The sequence below is a fragment of the Trichomycterus rosablanca genome, chromosome 26 (assembly GCF_030014385.1).
Source record: "Trichomycterus rosablanca isolate fTriRos1 chromosome 26, fTriRos1.hap1, whole genome shotgun sequence".
NCBI classification, from domain to species: Eukaryota; Metazoa; Chordata; class Actinopteri; order Siluriformes; family Trichomycteridae; genus Trichomycterus; species Trichomycterus rosablanca.
Genome location: NC_086013.1, coordinates 12,240,668 through 12,260,652, shown reverse-complemented (window position 1 = coordinate 12,260,652; position 19,985 = coordinate 12,240,668). Strand labels below are relative to the sequence as shown.

Genomic DNA, 19,985 nt, shown 5'->3' with positions numbered 1-19,985 from the left:
AACATAATGATCCATGATAAGAGGTGTAAAATTTTTGGGGACTTGTTATGGAGTCCAGGACTGTGAATTTAAAATTCTGCTGCTTGAGAATTCTGAGGACTGAAATGTAAACATACAGAACATGAATCAGAATGTCACGTCAGCTAAGAAACTGCTCCTCCGACCCACCTGATTGTATATGGCTTTTTTACTTGATTTCATGTGAACAAAAGCATCATGTTGAGTGATGGCAATGGACTACTTTTTTGTTGTTTTTGTTCTCATTTAGCTTATTTGACATATTATATTTATCTATAACGGCATTATCATACTATTGTAATTATTTTGTTATTTAAAATAAATAAAACAACAATTAACCAGTTGGCTGTTGACTTTGCTTTGATTTCATGATTTCATTGAGTTGGTTACTTTGCCATAATTAAAAACATTAAACACACCTTAAAAATAGAATAAAAGCTGAAATTTTTAACTGCACGTAATAAAGTTGACACTGAGTCACGTTTTTAGATTGCAGGAATGTTGCCATTAAACTGAAATTTTGTTTTTCACCATGGAGCTAAATAAATTATTTAATTAGACATATGATTATAGTACTGCTTACTGTATTATTTTAAATATAGTTTATAATTATACACTGTACCAAAATACCAGGATGTTATCAGGCAGTCTAGAATCAGGGCCAGTATTCGAACAAGAATTTTGGTTCAGGGTACCAAAGAGCAAATCCAAGCAACAGTTTTAATCAAATGACGGATCATACATAAGAAGGCTGTTGGTAGAATAATAACAAATGAACCACACTGTAAAACCTGCAAGGTGTGTGTGTGGGTTTTTTTTAATTAAGTTTGCATTATAATTAGATAACAAAGGGTTTTTTTTTTAGTTTACTGAGCAATTTTATCAACATAGTGATATAATGAAATGTTTTCTTCAATAATGACAATTCATTTTGATTTCTAAAAACCTAAAAAAACATGCTGTCCTGAAAAAAGCCACACGCTGCATGGGCTAAACTCACTGCATTATCCTGCTGAGCAAAAGAAAAGCTATTAGTCATTGTAATTAGTCAAAGCCATCAGGTAAATTGCTTTATACAGGGGAAAAGAGTTTTAAAAAATCAGGTGATTTTTGCAGTGTATTAAGTAAACAACAGGCATTAAAAGAGAAATGTTTCACTTTAAGACTCCTACATAATTTAATGCTTATTTTGTCATGATGTGTATTTATAACATTAAAGCAAAACTCTGAACTGTAACCAGATCATGGTTTGTCATGATCCACTTTAAATAACTACCATTAAAACAGACAACACAATTATATTACTTTCATTCTTGGAATTTCTTGTTTCTTTTTTAGCACAAGAAGTTTTATCATAACAAACATGGGCATAACTGCTTGATTAAATGGGACATTTAGAGGCATTTACTCCTGAAAACAGACGTGTGAGTGTAAAAGAAACTAAATACATTGAAGTAAAAAGCAAATTAATTTAACCACATCTATGTTTAACTTAACACAGCGCTGGACTACCGCTAAACATGTTCAGGATGCAGATGTTACAGCGGTTAAACCAGGGATTCAAATCATCAGACCTTTCTTCACATCATGTTTAGGGTGCTTGAGAACCGCAAAAGCATGAGCAAGGCGTGCACATGCACACACACATGCACGCGCACACTCGAACACAGGGGGAGGAAGTACGCGCAGCTCGTGCCCACTGTGTCTTGTATTTAAAAAACAACCAAACCCATTGTATTTAATAATATTAATTATTCACGTTATTAATAGGTTAAATTCACCAGCAAACACAAATAATTGCGTGCCCACGACCTCGTTACAGCCGCTTTAGTTGAAATTCTTAACGTTGTATGGATGTAGTTGACTAAAATGACTCCCACATTCTTGGAATTTAACAATAGCAATAAAACAAGTATACTGTGCATGGCACTGCTTAGGGTATCGTATTTTATAAGATATACTTAATAAGATATACTTATATATTTGTAGTGTAATAGATAACAGTGTATGATAAAGAATGGGTTCACACCCATTTATGCTTGATCCTCCAGTTGTTGTGATTCTGCCTCCATCCTGAGGTACCACAATGCCACTACACTGCATAGCACTACTTCTCAAGTCAAACAAAGTTGTGACAAAGCAAATGCCAATCTGGTTTCTACTTGAGAACAAAATGCCTCAGCTGACAAAGTGATATGACCAGCAGTGTCACGTTCTTGACAAGATGTATGTTGGGCATACACTAAAAACACTTTACAAACCTGAATGCTTAACCTTTATGGTGAATGTTGCATTTACTTTTAATGCTGTGAAGCAGGGGTGGCATGGGACTATTTTCTTTTCTTATATATACACACAGAGTTTTTTATTGTATTTAATTATTTTTATTTAACATGTAACATATGTAATACAATAATACATATATTAAATAATTACAAAAATAATACATCAGTACAAAAATACCCATAAAGACTACACTAAAACACATTCACAATTGTATAACTTAAACTTTTACACCATTAAATATGACAACAATGCACAAACAAGATTGACAATTTACTACAATAAATAAATCAAAATGTGACTACATGTGAAATGTTCAGGCTACTGTGTAAGTAAAGTGGGTACTTAAGTAAATATAAATGGTTAGAAATTACAATATGTTTTCTAAAAGAACAGTGTCTAATCACTGATAGGTTATTATGGTATAAGCACTCTGGGGGATGCTTTTTAAAAAATAATGCCAAGGTAGTAACAAACACTGATTACAGCACTTAAGCTTCCTGATACCACTTTTATTATTGCTTATAATTTTTCTGTATAAGCATGCCCCCAGCCGTAACCATACAGTGACACCAATTCATTCCTGCAGTTAGTCACTATTGTGCAGAAATGTGACATCAAAAAAAATGTCTAAACTTTCACAAACAATAAACTCAGTGTTCTCTGGAATTATTTTAACATACAACTTTGTTGTATTTTTAATTTTCTCTACTCGATTTAAGCTTAGAGTCTGTTGCCAGTTGTTTATACATTGCATAGTCTCTTTTGTACTTAAAATATCTCTTGCAACTTGGTAGTCAGGATGATACTGCTTAATTGCAGCCCACAAAGTAGGACTATTTTTGTTGTTACAGTCATATGCATCTGGTACTTTATAATTTATTCTCAGGTTAATAAAGTAATAGCCTGTCCGTGGGATAATCACAGATGTGTTGCTGTCGTTCAGCTTGAATTCACTCTTTAGCCTTACACTGTGCTGCATCATCCACTGAATACAAGTTCCATCTTGCTGGTAACATGGAGAAAATGATTTTGTAGTTCCCTTTCCTTTTGCAACTAAAAAAATAAAATAAAATATAGAATTAGAATGACTGCTCCAAATTATTACACACATTTTTATAATAGGCCAAAAGAAGGATGAAGGAACCTGGTTAAAACTTTATGTAGGTAACAACCTGAATAGTCCATTTTATTTTGCTTGGGCCAGAAATCACAAAAAAAAAAAAAAAAAAAAAAAAAAAATTGGCAGCATTTCTTGACGTTGTTGACATATGGCTTCTGCTGCTGAGCATAGGTCAGTCTTAACTTGCATTTGTGAATGCTCTGACCAACAGTGTTTCTTTCTTTTTTTATACAACAGTTTGTCAAAGGATTCCCAAAACCACAAGGTGATATCACAGAAGAATGGTGGCTTTTTTTACCATTAAGATTAGATTATTGGACTGGACTGTGGGTTTCAGATCTGTGTTTCATTGGATAACAAGATCATATTGGGAAATTTTTACTTGCAGTGTAAGTGTAGTCTATAAGCATTGGAATTGTGCTTAATAAAGCATGTTAGAGTGCCTAAAATAAAGTGAGTCTAAGGATTAAGTTACTTACCCAGAAGATGAACTGATGGTCTTTTATGCTGCCTCCTAAGCTCCTTGATGTCACCTGCCAAACAGAAGATCAACCTTACAAATGTGTACAACAAACATGGTTTAAAGTGTGATAAAAAATAACACCAAACCACCACAAATTAGAATATAAAACTTACTTAAATGTTCATGTTGCGTTTGATCACTGACCTCCTGAAATAAACAGTAAAAACAATATGAAATGCATATGACTGAATGAAGGTCCTTAGTGGTAAATTTGCTCAATAATTGAATATAGACAACATGCACTAATGAGTATAGTGTAGCAGTAATACTGAATACATGAATAAAAAAAACATTGGAACCATCTAAAATTAAGAAACTGATAATTTAAGGGGACACCAACCACGTATATGCTATGAAGATGATTTGTCAGATGCACATTCAAACGAGCTTAACCGGATTCTGATTGGATGAATAGGAAGGCCACTATAGAACATTGAACTCATTTTTATGTTTATGGAACCAGTTTGGCGTGACTTATACTTTGTAGTCATAGGATGCCCATTGCATACAATATTTTACACTATATACACACACACACACTATACATACAGTATATCTGTCTATTTATATACATACATATCTTCTATCTATCTATCTATCTATCTATCTATCTATCTATCTATCTATCTATCTATCTATCTATCTATCTATCTATCTATCTATCTCTGTATATTGTACTGTTACTTTCCTTTCATTTCAAATACTTAAATATATTACATATCACATACAAATTTCACTTAAAATATTATATAGTTGTTTTACTTCAGATATGCTTTTGAATTTACGTGAATATACTGATATATTACACTTACATAAGCTATATACTGTATATATATAATATAATTACATCTTACATTAGACATGCTAGTTACCTTCCTTTAAATATCATTATGTTACATGTAGATGCCACAATAAGAATAATATGGTTAAATCTAACTTCAGCTTTTACATGCATACATGCATACTGTAACTACTGTACTCCTGTTTTACTGTACTCCTCATTGTGAAAACATTGACTGTGCACAACAGGTTTTGACTAATTTAGTTTTTAGTGTGAGAAATACTAAACTGAAAATCCACATGCACTCCATGCTGTGTCTGTACTGTGTTGGATGTGTTAATACAGATGGTAAATACTGTATAGTGTTTAGTACAGCAGTGTGTGGGATGTGTTAATGCAGATGGTATATACTGTATAGTGTTCAGTAGAGTAGTGTGTGGGATGTGTTAATACAGATGTTAAGCTCTGTATAGTGTTCAGTACAGTAGTGTGTGGGATGTGTTAATACAGATGGTAAATACTGTATAGTGTTCAGTAGAGTAGTGTGTGGGATGTGTTAATACAGATGTTAAGCTCTGTATAGTGTTCAGTACAGTAGTGTGTGGGATGTGTTAATACAGATGGTAAATACTGTATAGTGTTCAGTAGAGTAGTGTGTGGGATGTGTTAATACAGATGTTAAGCTCTGTATAGTGTTTAGTACAGTAGTGTGTGGGATGTGTTAATACAGATGTTAAGCTCTGTATAGTGTTTAGTATAGTAGTGTGTGGGATGTGTTAATACAGATGTTAAGCTCTGTATAGTGTTTAGTACAGTAGTGTGTGGGATGTGTTAATACAGATGTTAAGCTCTGTATAGTGTTCAGTACAGTAGTGTGTGGGATGTGTTAATACAGATGTTAAGCTCTGTATAGTGTTTAGTACAGTAGTGTGTGGGATGTGTTAATACAGATGTTAAGCTCTGTATAGTGTTCAGTACAGTAGTGTGTGGGATGTGTTAATACAGATGTTAAGCTCTATATAGTGTTCAGTACAGTAGTGTGTGGGATGTGGTAATACAGATGTTAAGCTCTATATAGTGTTCAGTACAGTAGTGTGTGGGATGTGTTAATACAGATGTTAAGCTCTATACGGTGTTCAGTACAGTAGTGTGTGGATTGTGTTAATACAGATGTTAAGCTCTGTATAGTGTTTAGTACAGTAGTGTGTGGGATGTGTTAATACAGATGTTAAGCTTTGTATAGTGTTCAGTACAGTAGCGTGTTGGATGTGTTAATAAAGATGGTAAATACTGTATAGTGTTCAGTACAGTAGCGTGTTGGATGTGTTAATAAAGATGGTAAATACTGTATAGTGTTCAGTACAGTAGTGTGTGGGATGTTTTAATACAGATGTTAAGCTCTATATAGTGTTCAGTACAGTAGTGTGTGGGATGTGTTAATACAGATGTTAAGCTCTATATAGTGTTCAGTACAGTAGTGTGTGGGATGTTTTAATACAGATGTTAAGCTCTATATAGTGTTCAGTACAGTAGTGTGTGGGATGTGTTAATACAGATGTTAAGCTCTGTATAGTGTTCAGTACAGTAGTGTGTGGGATGTGGTAATACAGATGTTAAGCTCTATATAGTGTTCAGTACAGTAGTGTGTGGGATGTGTTAATACAGATGTTAAGCTCTATATAGTGTTCAGTACAGTAGTGTGTGGGATGTGTTAATACAGATGTTAAGCTCTATATAGTGTTCAGTACAGTAGTGTGTGGGATGTGTTAATACAGATGTTAAGCTCTATATAGTGTTCAGTACAGTAGTGTGTGGGATGTGTTAATACAGATGTTAAGCTCTATATAGTGTTCAGTACAGTAGTGTGTGGGATGTGTTAATACAGATGTTAAGCTCTATATAGTGTTCAGTACAGCAGTGTGTGGGATGTGTTAATACAGATGTTAAGCTCTATATAGTGTTCAGTACAGTAGTGTGTGGGATGTGTTAATACAGATGTTAAGCTCTATATAGTGTTCAGTACAGCAGTGTGTGGGATGTGTTAATACAGATGTTAAGCTCTATATAGTGTTCAGTACAGTAGTGTGTGGGATGTGTTAATACAGATGTTAAGCTCTGTATAGTGTTCAGTACAGTAGTGTGTGGGATGTGTTAATACAGATGTTAAGCTCTATATAGTGTTCAGTACAGTAGTGTGTGGGATGTGTTAATACAGATGTTAAGCTCTGTATAGTGTTCAGTACAGTAGTGTGTGGGATGTGTTAATACAGATGTTAAGCTCTATATAGTGTTCAGTACAGTAGTGTGTGGGATGTGTTAATACAGATGTTAAGCTCTATATAGTGTTCAGTACAGTAGTGTGTGGGATGTGTTAATACAGATGTTAAGCTCTGTATAGTGTTCAGTACAGTAGTGTGTGGGATGTGTTAATACAGATGTTAAGCTCTATATAATGTTCAGTACAGTAGTGTGTGGGATGTGTTAATACAGATGTTAAGCTCTATATAGTGTTCAGTACAGTAGTGTGTGGGATGTCACGTTACCCTGATGACGCGTCCGGATCCCTGAAGCCAGAAGAAGGTGGAAAAGTAAGTGATCAGCAGAAAGACTCCGGTCCAGTTCCGCTTCTCCTGCCGCTCCATGTCCCCGTAGAGCTGCACCAGCACAAATCCCTGTACTCTTCTTACCCTCGGTAATCACCAAAGCCAAGTTCTAGCCTTTTGGAGTCCTACGGTGCGATCCTCGGCCTTTTCAGGAGTCTTTACTTTACCAATAAAGTCCCTCATTTTATTGTGGATAATGGACCGCCCTGAAGTGGGACGTCATTCTCCTCAAGTTCTGACAAGACAAGGAAAACGTGACCGGTATACTTACCATCACATGGAAAATAAAGAAAAGAATTAAATCTAGCGTGTTTGAAAAAATAGTTAAAGTCAAACGTTTACAGACAGATACAGCATCACTGATGATTAATCTCTTAAAGAATGTTGGATTTTCGTTTGGAGACTGACGTTGACATCATCATGTCATGTAAAAGAAACAGCAGTGATTTAATATAGGTACTTTACTGCTTTCTCTGGCAAGAAGATGAAATGTCAGGACTTTTAATAGCTTCTTGTTAATAGTCAGGGATGTTAAAAACGAATTGCTAATGTTATTATTTGAATACAATTTGTATTTCATCTTAATTCATCTAGAGAATGTAAATAAAAAAACATTATTATTATCATTATTCAACATACAATTATCCATTCATAATTGTACACCTGAGAACATGTTAAAACTTGTCAGCATTAAGAATGGAAAGTTGTATGAGCTGCGTAACAAAGGGGTGTGTGTGCCTTTACTGGAATTTCTGGCTTTGATTCATTCACAGTGGCAAACAGCAGGACTATTTTAGCTGGGGTCTTGTGGTGTATCTCTATTACCCTGTCAGGACAGACTTGCACAGGAAGCTTTAAGTGCATTTTGTTATTGCTAGTACTATCTATATGATAGTCAGGAGTCAGAATCAACTTGATGGCACTTCTTAATAATACATAATAGTAATAATGATAACAATTACAATAATAATAACAATAATAATAATAGGATAAAGAAAACCAATAATCTATGCCTAATATTACTTGTCATATATACATGTTTAGTACAATGAAATTTGTTCCTGCATATCCCAGCTTCTTTGGAAGAGGGGCTCAGGGCGCAGGTTCATGGCGCTCCTGGAGCTGAGAGGGTTAAGGGCCTTGCCCACAGCCTTCTAGTTGGTAACTCACTAGGCTACCCCTGTCCCAATAGTAGTAATAACAACAATAATAATAACAACCCAGAACTGCACATACATGCAGGCTAAATAAGTGAATATGCTATGTTAGTAATTATACCCACAACCAGTTACATACCAGAAAGTGAACACATCTAATTCAGAGAACCCAATCCACCTCCTGACTTTGCTGTAAAAAAGCATCCATACATATCTGTCTTTTTATTATATTTTATAAGGTAAATAAGAATCCAGCAAACCATTGTGAATGATATTGATTTGAAATTATGGGTAACGCAGTACTTCACCAACCAATAATAATTTCTCCAAAAACCTTTACAGGGAAAAAAATTACCTTCTGTACCACACAGTCCAGCTCTATGAGTCGCATTACAGTGAGCTGTAGAACTTTTGCTCTGACCTCTTTAGCAGAACAAGCAGAGCTCCTTACTGAAATAAGTAACGTACAGTTAGGCTAAAGTGTAATTCACATGAGCGTCATTTATAAAGTCTTTAAAAAGTGTTTAAGATTACATTAGAGATGCAAAACAGTCATTTTATTATTTTGTTTAACCCAACCCATTTAGATAATATTAATGCCAATGGTTTAGAATTGGATGGAAAGACCAACAAGCTCAACAAGCCGCATTGTCCAGGGTGTGTTCATGCCCTGATCCTCCCTGATTTAGATAAGGATGTAGTGATTGCTGAAGAGCAAGTAGACAATTAAGGTCACTGCCTCATAAATCACATGAACTTCCTGTTGAAAACAAAGTCAATAAAGACAGAAATTCCAGTCAATGAATCAGATGTTTTCAAACTATTATCAGGGTTCTTCTTGCCATTGTAAATTTAAGGTGGGTCAGCTAATAGTTGTGTGTGCCAAAATACAATCAGCTTTGCCCTGTTGTTTTCCTGTGGAGTGATGTCAATTTTTATCCATCAGGAATTTTTGCGCCATGCCATGTCAACTGTCAACTAATTTGCTGCTAAACCTGTAAAGCTTAATTAACAACACCCAACTGGGGTTTGCAATGCAATACGTGTGTTGTGTGCATGTGTAACAACAAGAAAAAGTAACACCATAAAGGGTCATCCACCAAAAAGTAGTTGTGTCACCACTTTATACCAAAACAGGTTTAATCCACCATGTCTGCAAATAAACACCATGAACAATGAAACACCAGTTTGCCAAAAGGTTATTCATTCATTTGTATTTTAATCACATGGTACCATTCATTGGTATTTTAAATGACCTGCAGTAGACATTACAATTTTACTTTAAAACAAAATAAATAAAAAATACCACGTTTCAATAAAGCTCTGTTTAATATGATTCAGTCATTCTATAGGCATCACTTAATTGTATAACAAGCATTAATTACACACATAACAAAAGAAAGACAGATTAACACAGGAGACACAATATACAATCAGCCTTTCTTTTATATTAACTTCACAGCTGAGATCAAACAGGTAGAGTGAAAGGTCAAAGGTCATGGAAAGAAAGTGAGGAAAAGTCATATATATCTGGTATCCCACAAAGTCCAACATACTTTGATTAAAAAACTAAATATGCCAAAATACAGAATGTTATGAACATTTGTTACTGTTAAATATTTCTTAGCATCCTGAGTTCACAAAAAGTTTAGACTTCCTCGTTTTTCAGCAAACATGCTTTAAATAAAACTGTTAAGAGCGGCATACCAAAGGTTTAGACCTCCATGCTCTTAAAAACTTTAAATAAAATTGTTAAGACTGACATTTCATGTTCACCAAAAGTTCAGACCCCCATTGCATTTGAGCACATATGATTTAAAGAGAAAAGTTCACCAAAAATCACCAACAAGTACACCCACAGACTGTTTAGACTGAGAGTTCAGACTTCCCAATTTTAAGAATGACAGAAATGATACTGAACATCCAAGCTGTCTTATACACACCGATCAGCCATAACATTAAAACCACCTCCTTGTTTCTCCTTCTACACTCACTGTCCATTTTATCAGCTCCACTTACCATATAGAAGCAATTTGTAGTTCTACAATTACTGACTGTAGTCCATCTGTTTCTCTGCATGCTTTGTTAGCCCCCTTTCATGCTGTTCTTCAATGGTCAGGACCCCCACAGGACTATTACAGAGTAGGTATATTGAGGTGGTGGGTCATTCTCAGCACTGCAATGACACTGACATGGTGCTGGTGTGTTAGTGTGTGTTGTGCTGGTATGAGTGGATAAGACAGCAATGCTGATGGAGTTTTTAAACACCTCACTTTCCTGCTGGACTGAGAATAGTCCACAAATCAAAAATATCCAGCCAACAGCGCCCCGTGGGCAGCGTCCTGTGACCACTGATGAAGGTCTAGAAGATGACCAACTCAAACAGCAGCAATAGATAAAGTCTCTGACTTTACATCTACAAGGTGGACCAACTAGGTAGGACTGTCTAATAGAGTGGACAGTGAGTGGATCCACTCATGCCAGCACAACACACACTAACACACCACCACCATGTTATTGTCACTGCAGTGCTGAGAATGATCCACCACCTAAATAATACCTACTCTGTAGTGGTCCTGTGGGGGTCCTGACCATTGAAGAACAGGGTGAAAGGAGGCTAACAAAGAATGCATAGAAACAGATGGACTACAGTCAGTAATTGTAGTAATTGTGGAGCTGATAACATGGACAGTGAGTGTAGAAACAAGGAGGTGGTTTTAATGTTATGGCTGATCAGCGTAGTTACCAGTAACATTCTGTGTTTACATTTCTACCCATGTTTCACTATATTGCTATTTTTTTGAAGAAAACGTTACACCATATGTTTATCAGGTAAACTATTAACATTTTAAAGTTTCTCTTGTGAATTACTGCAAATAAATGAAAGAAAATGAAAAATAGAAAAGCTGAATAATAGGTACTGTGTATCTCAAGTGCAATATAACAGGTTTATTTGTTTAAAAATACAACAAAAAACAAAAAAAAGAAATTGAGGTGCTCAGGGGCTTTAAACCTTTGGCGAAAAGTCTTACCTAGACGTTTAGCTGACTAGACTTTTTTCCCACATGACCTTTAACTTTGTCCCCTTGACCTAGACCCCCACCTTTCTAGCTGATATGAAACCCACACTGTATACTGTGGGTCAGGGGTAAAAACATGTTTAGGGAGTTACTAAAAAAACAAGTAGAATGTCACAATTAAAGCACATATAATTAGACCCATTTTCAAAACATTCACAAACTTTAGTCTTCACAAACCACACAAATGCATATCTTACCAAGTTACAGATTTGAAGAATTCAAACAAAGACACTCTGCAGGTAGACAAAATCTAACTTATTTTCTGCCACGAAATAACCATGAAAAGCCCACAACTTCATCACCACAGTAAAAGTGCATAAACCATTAGTGATCTTTAAAAACCTTTCCAGTTGGAGGAGATGAAAAAAACCCTAATGTAAAATATAAAACTTATAAAAGCAGACATTTTTATACGTTCAAAATGTACATGATTTTGGAAAACTCAGTACAATAATATAGTACAATTAAAACAATTATTTTTATCAGTGTGTGTAGCTATGTCATAGATTTTCTCAGCAGTGGGGATTCTTCAAATCTTAGGAAAAGTAAATGTATAGTATAATATGCAGTTTTTAAGTGTTTGCTGCTGTAGAATCTGCAGAATCAAACGTCCCAAAAATGTGATTAAATAAAAAATAGTGTGTGTGAAGGAATTAGAAATACTGTATTTCTTAATTGCTTATTACATTTCCAAACAATTTTTAACTGTCAAACTATTTGCTTTGGCTGATCCATCATTATCTATAACTCATACCTTATACCATGATGTTCTGGATTGTATTTAATCCGAAAGTGTTGACTGATTTTCTTTGAGAGCACAGCTGTACCAGCTCTATATTTAGGCTCTCATTTTAATGTTACCTGTTTTCATAACAACAGCTAATTCACCGGAAGCTTCTTTTTTTAGAAGCTCCATATAATTTATTACGGTCTGACAATGTACAAATCAAAACTCACCGTCATAATGAAGCTCTGGTTTATTAGACCTTATCTGTATGGCCAGATGTGAGTCCAAAATTACGCATATTAGGGTTATATAGAGAGGTCAGAGCCTGGCATTGATGGCATAGCATCACAATTAATTGTGACTGTTTACAACACCTTCATGTAACTGTGAAATTGATTAATTATTATTTATTATTAGTATTGATTTATCTCAAGTAATCATTTTAGTTCGATCAGGGTTGTGGTGGGTCAGGAGCCACCCTGAAACACAGTGTGCATTAGGGCAGTTGGGGACCGGTCCGTGGGTCATTCATTACTGGGCCGCACAGAAAGAATAAGTAATTAGAGATCACTACAAGAGCAATTAAATGTCCAAAACTCTTCGGGTGTTATTGTCTCCAGTCACCACTAGGTGGGAGCAGCATCTCGTTACAGCAAAAAAAGCTCAGGATTCACACTGATTTTCCATTCTATAGTTATTCTATTTTAAATCCTCCCTCCCCGCCAGTCTGTAAAATCATATCTTACATGAAACCGGTCCATGCTGCAAAAAAGGTTGCAGCATCGCATTAGGGGAATACACCCTGAACAAGGACCCAAATGCTTCGCATGATCTCCTTTTGTAATCCTATTTAAAGCTGGTGAAATTGATTTAGTGGTAGACTAAACAAGCTCACTGACACTAACAAATATTTTATAAATATTTTAAATATTTTATATAATATATAAAAGAAAATTCATAAGGAAATTAATTTGAAAATGGAAAAAACCATTGGCGAACACACGACAATGTTAAATTTACAATTATATGCAAAAGTATGAGCAAATTCTTGAAGCAAAAGTGATGTAGTCAGTCAAAACATCTAAAGGTAATTTTTTTTATTATAGAATGGCTCTCAGTGTGCCCTGATTTAAATATTATTAAACATCTTAGAGTAAATCTTAGATGTGTTGTGCACAAAAAAGTGGGGAAAAATTGACTCTAGATACAAAAAGTAATCGCAAGGAAGTGCTGACTCAGTAGGGAGAGTTAGGGTTGCTGTTTTGTGTTTACATAAACTGCACATTGACATTTGCAGATGAACATTTAAAGACTAGATTGCTGGAGTAAATGTGTTTACTTCTTTATACTTTAAAATCAAGAAAATATTTTGTATCCAAACTTTTGCACACGTCTGTAGCTGATTATTTTTATTTAAATGAAAGTTAGAAAATGCAATTCTCAACAGTCATTTATATTTTTAGTGTCATTCAGCATTTTCAAATCTGTGTATTTCACATTAACCAGAGAAGATTATTTCAGTGTATAGTTTTGAGATGTGCAAGCACACACTTAACATTATTCATTAGTATTAAGTGAACAGATTAACTGAGTGTTTTTGTACGGATAATAAATAAACACGAAATAAAACTGGTACTGAGCAAACTTTATTCATATCTTTGTAGTGTATCATGGCTTTCTCAGTGCACTGACGGGTAACTTATCTCTTAAGTAATCGTCATAAAACTAAGGTCTTACTTAGGTCATTCAAGTGTAGAGAAGTTAAATAAATGAATAAGCTACAGGCAAACAGTAATACAAAAATATTCATTAGGTCCCAGAGTGTTAGGTCTGCTCATGCAATGTTCATTTGCTTTCTCACAAACTGAATTTGCCTGTTGACAACCTTCTAACAGCTTAAATACACGACAAACTGTTTTTGTAAGGGCACTAAAAGACTTTGCATCTCCCTCTGTGTAATTTTGTACATGTGTATTTAGCTGAGCAGCTCAAGGTATGTGACAGGCACCTTGCCTTTCTGATTCCCCCTCTCTCCAACGAGCCAGTCCGGGTCCATGCCGGGGACTGTGTAGACTGTAATCAACTGGTAAAATAAAGAAAACATGACTATAATCTCCTTTAAGTCAAAGTAGCGCATTCCAAAGAAGTTCCAGGTAATGAATAATAGTGACAGAGGAATATGTGAGTCAAATGTGCCCTTCTTCTACTTTAAAACTGAGTCTTAAAACAATAGCATTTTAAAGGGTTCAAAGGGTTTATATGTATATGACTTTTCACAAATGCACATTTACCTGCAGCTTACCTGGTCTGCATTATGTGTAAAACATTCTAGAGTCATTAACCAGAGTAATAATTTGGGTTTTCATGAGGTATTCAAGGTTTCCTTTTACCTTGTAAAAAACATTCCAGGTGTGAATAAATGTCTGTCTGTCTGTCTTCTGTATTGTCTATCTGTTTTAATTTATTTATTTATATGAATTGCCCCCTATGGTTATTTACAGCAGTCCTATGACAAGGCCAGGATGAACTGATGAACATAAAAGATAGGTAATAAAAGTTAAACAGCAAGTCATTTTTGTTTAGATGTAACATGGATCCCAGGAATTTAAATATAATCCTTGAATTTAGGATCTCTATACATGTGTGCTTCCCTTCAGTAACTCGAGTTACCTCCTACCTTCCAAAAAGAAAAACAAATGCAGAAGGTGTATTGGCTACTCTAAACTGCCCATCGTGATTAAGAATGTGAGTTTATGTTACCCTATGATGGACTGATGCAAGGTCCTGGGTGTCAGAGTGTACCCTATTTTAAATAGAATTATTGGATTTTTTAAACAGTGCACATGGATTTTCTATACAAACTGAACCCACCTCATCTGCTAACAGCGAGAGCTCGCTTGTGTCTGCAGCGTCGTAATCGTACAGCACTTTGGCCTTGCGTGTACCTGTGGCTGGAGGTTTCACTTCCTCAATGTTCAGTGGGGTGGGCTCCAAAGAGCCTGAGGAGGCAGTGGGAGTGGAAGCCCCAGGCATAGCAGCACTGGAAAGGGTGGAGGGAACCGAAATCCCTGATGTGGAAGCATTTCCAGCAAAGGCATTAGGAAACCTAGCATACAAAATATTGGGCCTTATTATCAAACAGTGCAATCATTTAAAGCAAACATACAACATACAAAAGTTCAAAATTGAAGTTCCAAATTACAACAATGCAACAAACCCCAACAACACACATTTTAGATCTACACCCCACACCAGAGGGGAATCTGGACTTAAACACAATGATATTATGTGTATTCCTTCGCTACATATGTGAGAACAGGAATTACTCACGTATCTCCATTTGCACTGGAAGCCCAAATGCAAAAAAGAAAGGAAGTGGTTTTAGTCATAGTCATCACAAGCATGCCATAAAATGTCCATCCCAAAGTTTCCCAGAACATTATAAAACAGGTAAATTAAAGTTCAAAGTTGAAAGGGTCAAGTATGTCCTGATAATTTTGGGATTTTAAGCATTTATGCAGCTGTTCTTGGACTAAAAAATAAAAATATATTGCTTTGTCCAAACCATTTGATTTTAAAAGTACACATATAGCATACAAAATATTCAGATACATGTTCATTAGCTCGATCAGCACCTCAATGTCATTTACTTTTTGCAGTGCACCAATTTTACTACCAATTTTTGATGTTTTATTTGACTTTAAATCTGAAAACTTTTTTTTGTACATGTAATACTTCATCTTAAATCAAGGGCTTCTTTTTTGTACAGCAGCCTCTAAGCCTATTGTGATGCCATTCTGTTGTATTTCTCTGACCCTGACTACTTTTTTACTGCCTGACCAGTAGTCTCAGGACCTGAAGTTGCTTAGAAGTACCTTCATGTGACATTTTTGAATCTTTGTGTTTTGATATCTGTATAGCACTTCCGTGACTTTCAAATTGTAATGGCTCATTCTAGTTGTCACATTCAAAGTCACAGTCAAACATAGGTACATCACCAAATTAATGATTTAAAGAGTAGTTTAAAGTTTAAAGATTTTAAGGTTTAGTTAAAATAAGTGACATAAATAATGAAACAAAACTTTATTAAATTTTACTTTTATTTACAGAAACAGAATATGTGCAAGAAAAATAAAATTTTAATACTGCTATGACATACACTAATCAGCCATAACATTAAAACCACCTTGTTTCTACACTCACTGTCCATTTTATCAGCTCCACTTACCATATAGAAGCACTTTGTGGTTCTACAATTACTGACTGTAGTCCATATGTTTCACTGCATGCTTTTTTAACCTCCTTTCACCCTGTTCTTCAATGGTCAGGAGCCCCACAAGACCACCACAAAGCAAGTATTATTTAGGTGTAGAGAAACAGATGGTCTACAGTCAGTAATTGTAGCTCTACAAAGTGCTTCTATAGGGTATGTGGAGCTAATAAAATGGACAGTGTGTGTAGAAACAAGGAGGTGGTTTTAATGTTATGGCTGATCAGTGTATTAGTCCCTTACAAGTGCATGTACTTGTTTTACATCAACTGTATGATAAAAGTATAAATAATAATACCTAATACAAATACAACAAAGGAACTCTAAATCAAAGCATTAAATATCATACATTAGCAAAAGTAAACCACACCTATCCAGGGTTAAAACAATCTGCCATATTTAAGAGCTAAATTCTCATTAATACTATTTTTTGTGAACTGGAATTTTCCATGTATTTTTATGGTCAAGCTGCAATGCACAAGCCTAAGATTACTGTGTGCAAAGCCACAGATTGCCTAAAGTTGTGTGAAGAAGCAGAAGGAATCATATCCTCATGCTGTGCCTTTTAATCTAAGTGAAAGTAAATTTTAACTGACTAATTTTGTGGCAACAGTTTTAGGAAGTTCCCACACATACAACAACCTCTAAAAATAATTGGTTTGTCATACTTCCTGTAAAATGAACAAATCTGACCTAAACGCTATCCAACAGCTTTGGGATGAATTTAAAAGCTAACTTTGTGCCAGATCTCATCAGATCTAAATCATAATTGTGCCTGATCATAATTGCTCTTCTACCTAGTAAAAATTAATTAATCCCTGCAGTTGTGTTTCAAAATCTAGTGAAAAACCTATTAAAAGAATTAAGATTGCTACAGCAGCAAAGCAGAGGTGTCTGCGGTTGCAGAATGAGATGTATGTGTCCACATAATGTTGGCCAAGTAGAGCAAGTTATTCTGGATTAAAAATATACTGTGGGTTTTTTGTCAATTGACGCCCACTAAGGAAAATAACACTGTAAAACGGTAATAAGAAATCCTGCTCTCATGAATAACATCCTTCCTCTGATTAGGAAGTGGTGTTTAAAAACAGATTCCAAGTGGTACAAATTATGAAACTAAGAAGATGAAGGTCAGATGAAATTACACAAACTGTCAGTTCCTTTCTCACGTTACAGCTGAAGTCGAAAGTTCACGGACACTTGTAATAGACATGTGTTTTATGGTATTTCGAATTTCTATTTATTTCTGCAACTGCAATCGATATGGTGATTGAATAATTAAAACACATTCACTATATGGCCAAAGAAGCATAAAAGCCTGCTGGACCATAAGTTTGCTGGACTCCCTATTCCAAACCCATGGGCATTAATATAGATTTACTTTCACCCCCTGCATCCAATCATACAGCATCCACTCTTCTGGAAGTTTTCCTACAATATTTTATAGTGTGTCTAAGGGAATTTCTGCCTATTCAGTCAAAACACATTTGTGAGGTCATGCACTAAAGTTGGCTTATCCCAAAGGTGTTCAGTGGGCTCTATGCAGGCATTGAAGGCACTGAAGTCAAAAATATACGTAACGCAACATCATCATTCAATTTGATTATAGTGATTATAGTTAATCACTGGTTATGGCTCATATAAACAGGGTTAGTTTGACTGCACCTATGGAAAACAAATTTTCAGAGTAAGGGTTCACAAACGTTGCTTGTTTTGCCATCACGTATATAAATTGATACATTAAAATACAGAACTCTTATCTGTCACTTACCTACAGAGTTCCTTCTGCAAATCCTGCATGTGCTTGTAACACTGGGCAAAGTAGGCTGCCTGGGCCTCCACAAACTCATGCAGGCATCGCAAATGATTCACCTGAACAAAGACAGAAAGAACAAACATATTCAGCAGCTTAAATTATTTTTTAAATGTATTAATGGACATTTAAAGTCATATAGATTTACTATCAACGACTTTAATATTCTGTAAATGTGTTTTCTTCCTCTTTTTTAATATTCTGTAAATGTGTTTTCTTCCTCTTTTTTAATATTCTGTAAATGTGTTTTCTTCCTCTTTCTTCCACCAGACCCCCCATGTGAGCCTAACTGCATAAATGGTTAAGAAAGTGAGTGAGTGAAAGTGAGTAGTGTAAATCTAACCAGAGCACACCCTCCAGGTAGCAAAATGTGGTGGTGGTAGCGTTAAGTTTTACCAGCAGAGACTGGAAATCTAATAATTTAATAAGGTTCAGCACAACACAGCAAGACAATCACCTAAAGCACACTGGAGTGGAAAAATTAACTTGGTAAGAGACCATTAAATCCATTAAACATCTGTGATGACACCTTTTTAGCTCATTACAACACAGTTCCCTAACTAACCTGGCAGAAGATGAAAGATTTTGTACATTTGTTAAATACTATTTGTTTCTATATCATTGGGTGACTCAAGGTGAATGTGAATACTACACATTGCGAGAAAATATTTAGGAATTGTTAACTTTTACAATAGCAATTAAATAAAAAAAATATTTTGGTGTTTTGGTTAAAATAAAACATTCCATAAAATGAGTTTGACGAATGAGTCATTGTATATAAATAGAAGACTTTGTTGATCACTTATTCTTTCTTCTATAAAAAAAAAACACATAATGGCTCTGCAGCTCAGCTCAACATACTTCGTCACTTCAATAGCACAAACACAAAGCAGTTTGGGAGATTCCCTCCCTTTGTGCAGAAGGTGAGTAGGTTGTAAAGGAATAAATAGAATAACAGGCTATGTTGACAAAATGAAAAAAAATCCTTTTTACACTGAACTTTGCAATCATTTGTAGTTCCTAAAGATGATGATGCCCTACATGTGAGTTTTGACTAAACATCAATCAAAAACACTGTTCAATCAATGAACAGTGTTTTTGCTTCAAGCAGAAAATAATATGGAATAAAAGACAATTAAATCAGCCCATGTGCGTCACAAAACCTCAAAGGGGAAAAATCCTACAGCTAAATGTAATATGTGCAAATATTGACAAAAAGACAAAACACCATGGAGCAGCTGTAATAATTCTGATATCTTCACTGTGAGGTTTATTGTGGAAAGGTGGCTTACGTGTGTACTACTGATGCCTTCAAGAAGAAGACGGGTCACCTCCGCCTGTCGGTCAAACTCAGTCTGAGCCACTCGTAGCTCTTGCTCTGCCTGACAATCATAAACAAACATACAAAACACATTTCCAGTTATACAAAAATTCTGTTACGCAAGTAGATTACAATAAATCTGCCTGGCTGACCATCTACAGGGGTTGGACAAAATAACTGAAACACCTGGTTTTAGACCACAATAATTTATTAGTATGGTGTAGGGCCTCCTTTTGCGGCCAATACAGCGTCAATTCGTCTTGGAAATGACATATACAAGTCCTGC

General features: G+C 35.3%; 2 protein-coding genes across 6 annotated transcripts in view; both read right to left on the bottom strand.

Annotated features, from left to right (window-relative positions):
• Positions 1-2,489: 2,489 nt before the first annotated feature.
• On the bottom strand, positions 2,490-7,467 carry LOC134303614 (uncharacterized). The gene is made up of 4 exons (XM_062989068.1): positions 7,272-7,467; positions 4,061-4,094; positions 3,904-3,957; positions 2,490-3,357 (listed from the first exon to the last, which is right to left on the bottom strand). Exons 1-4 carry the CDS (start codon positions 7,368-7,370, stop codon positions 2,891-2,893), a joined length of 654 nt encoding a protein of 217 aa, XP_062845138.1. The 5' UTR covers positions 7,371-7,467; the 3' UTR covers positions 2,490-2,890.
• Positions 7,468-13,919: 6,452 nt separating this feature from the next.
• sh3glb2b (SH3-domain GRB2-like endophilin B2b) overlaps positions 13,920-19,985 on the bottom strand; it is a 31,258-nt gene continuing 25,192 nt past the window's right edge. For 3 of the 5 annotated variants that reach the window (XM_062988274.1, XM_062988276.1, XM_062988277.1), the window contains 5 exons: positions 19,671-19,760; positions 18,337-18,437; positions 15,626-15,640; positions 15,167-15,401; positions 13,920-14,378 (listed from right to left, as the gene is read on the bottom strand). In XM_062988274.1, coding sequence (XP_062844344.1) covers positions 14,271-14,378; positions 15,167-15,401; positions 15,626-15,640; positions 18,337-18,437; positions 19,671-19,760 — 549 coding nt within the window. In that variant the 3' untranslated portion in view covers positions 13,920-14,270. The remainder of the gene's footprint in view (positions 14,379-15,166; positions 15,402-15,625; positions 15,641-18,336; positions 18,438-19,670; positions 19,761-19,985) is intronic. The other 2 variants (XM_062988275.1, XM_062988278.1) reach the window with 1 other exon arrangement.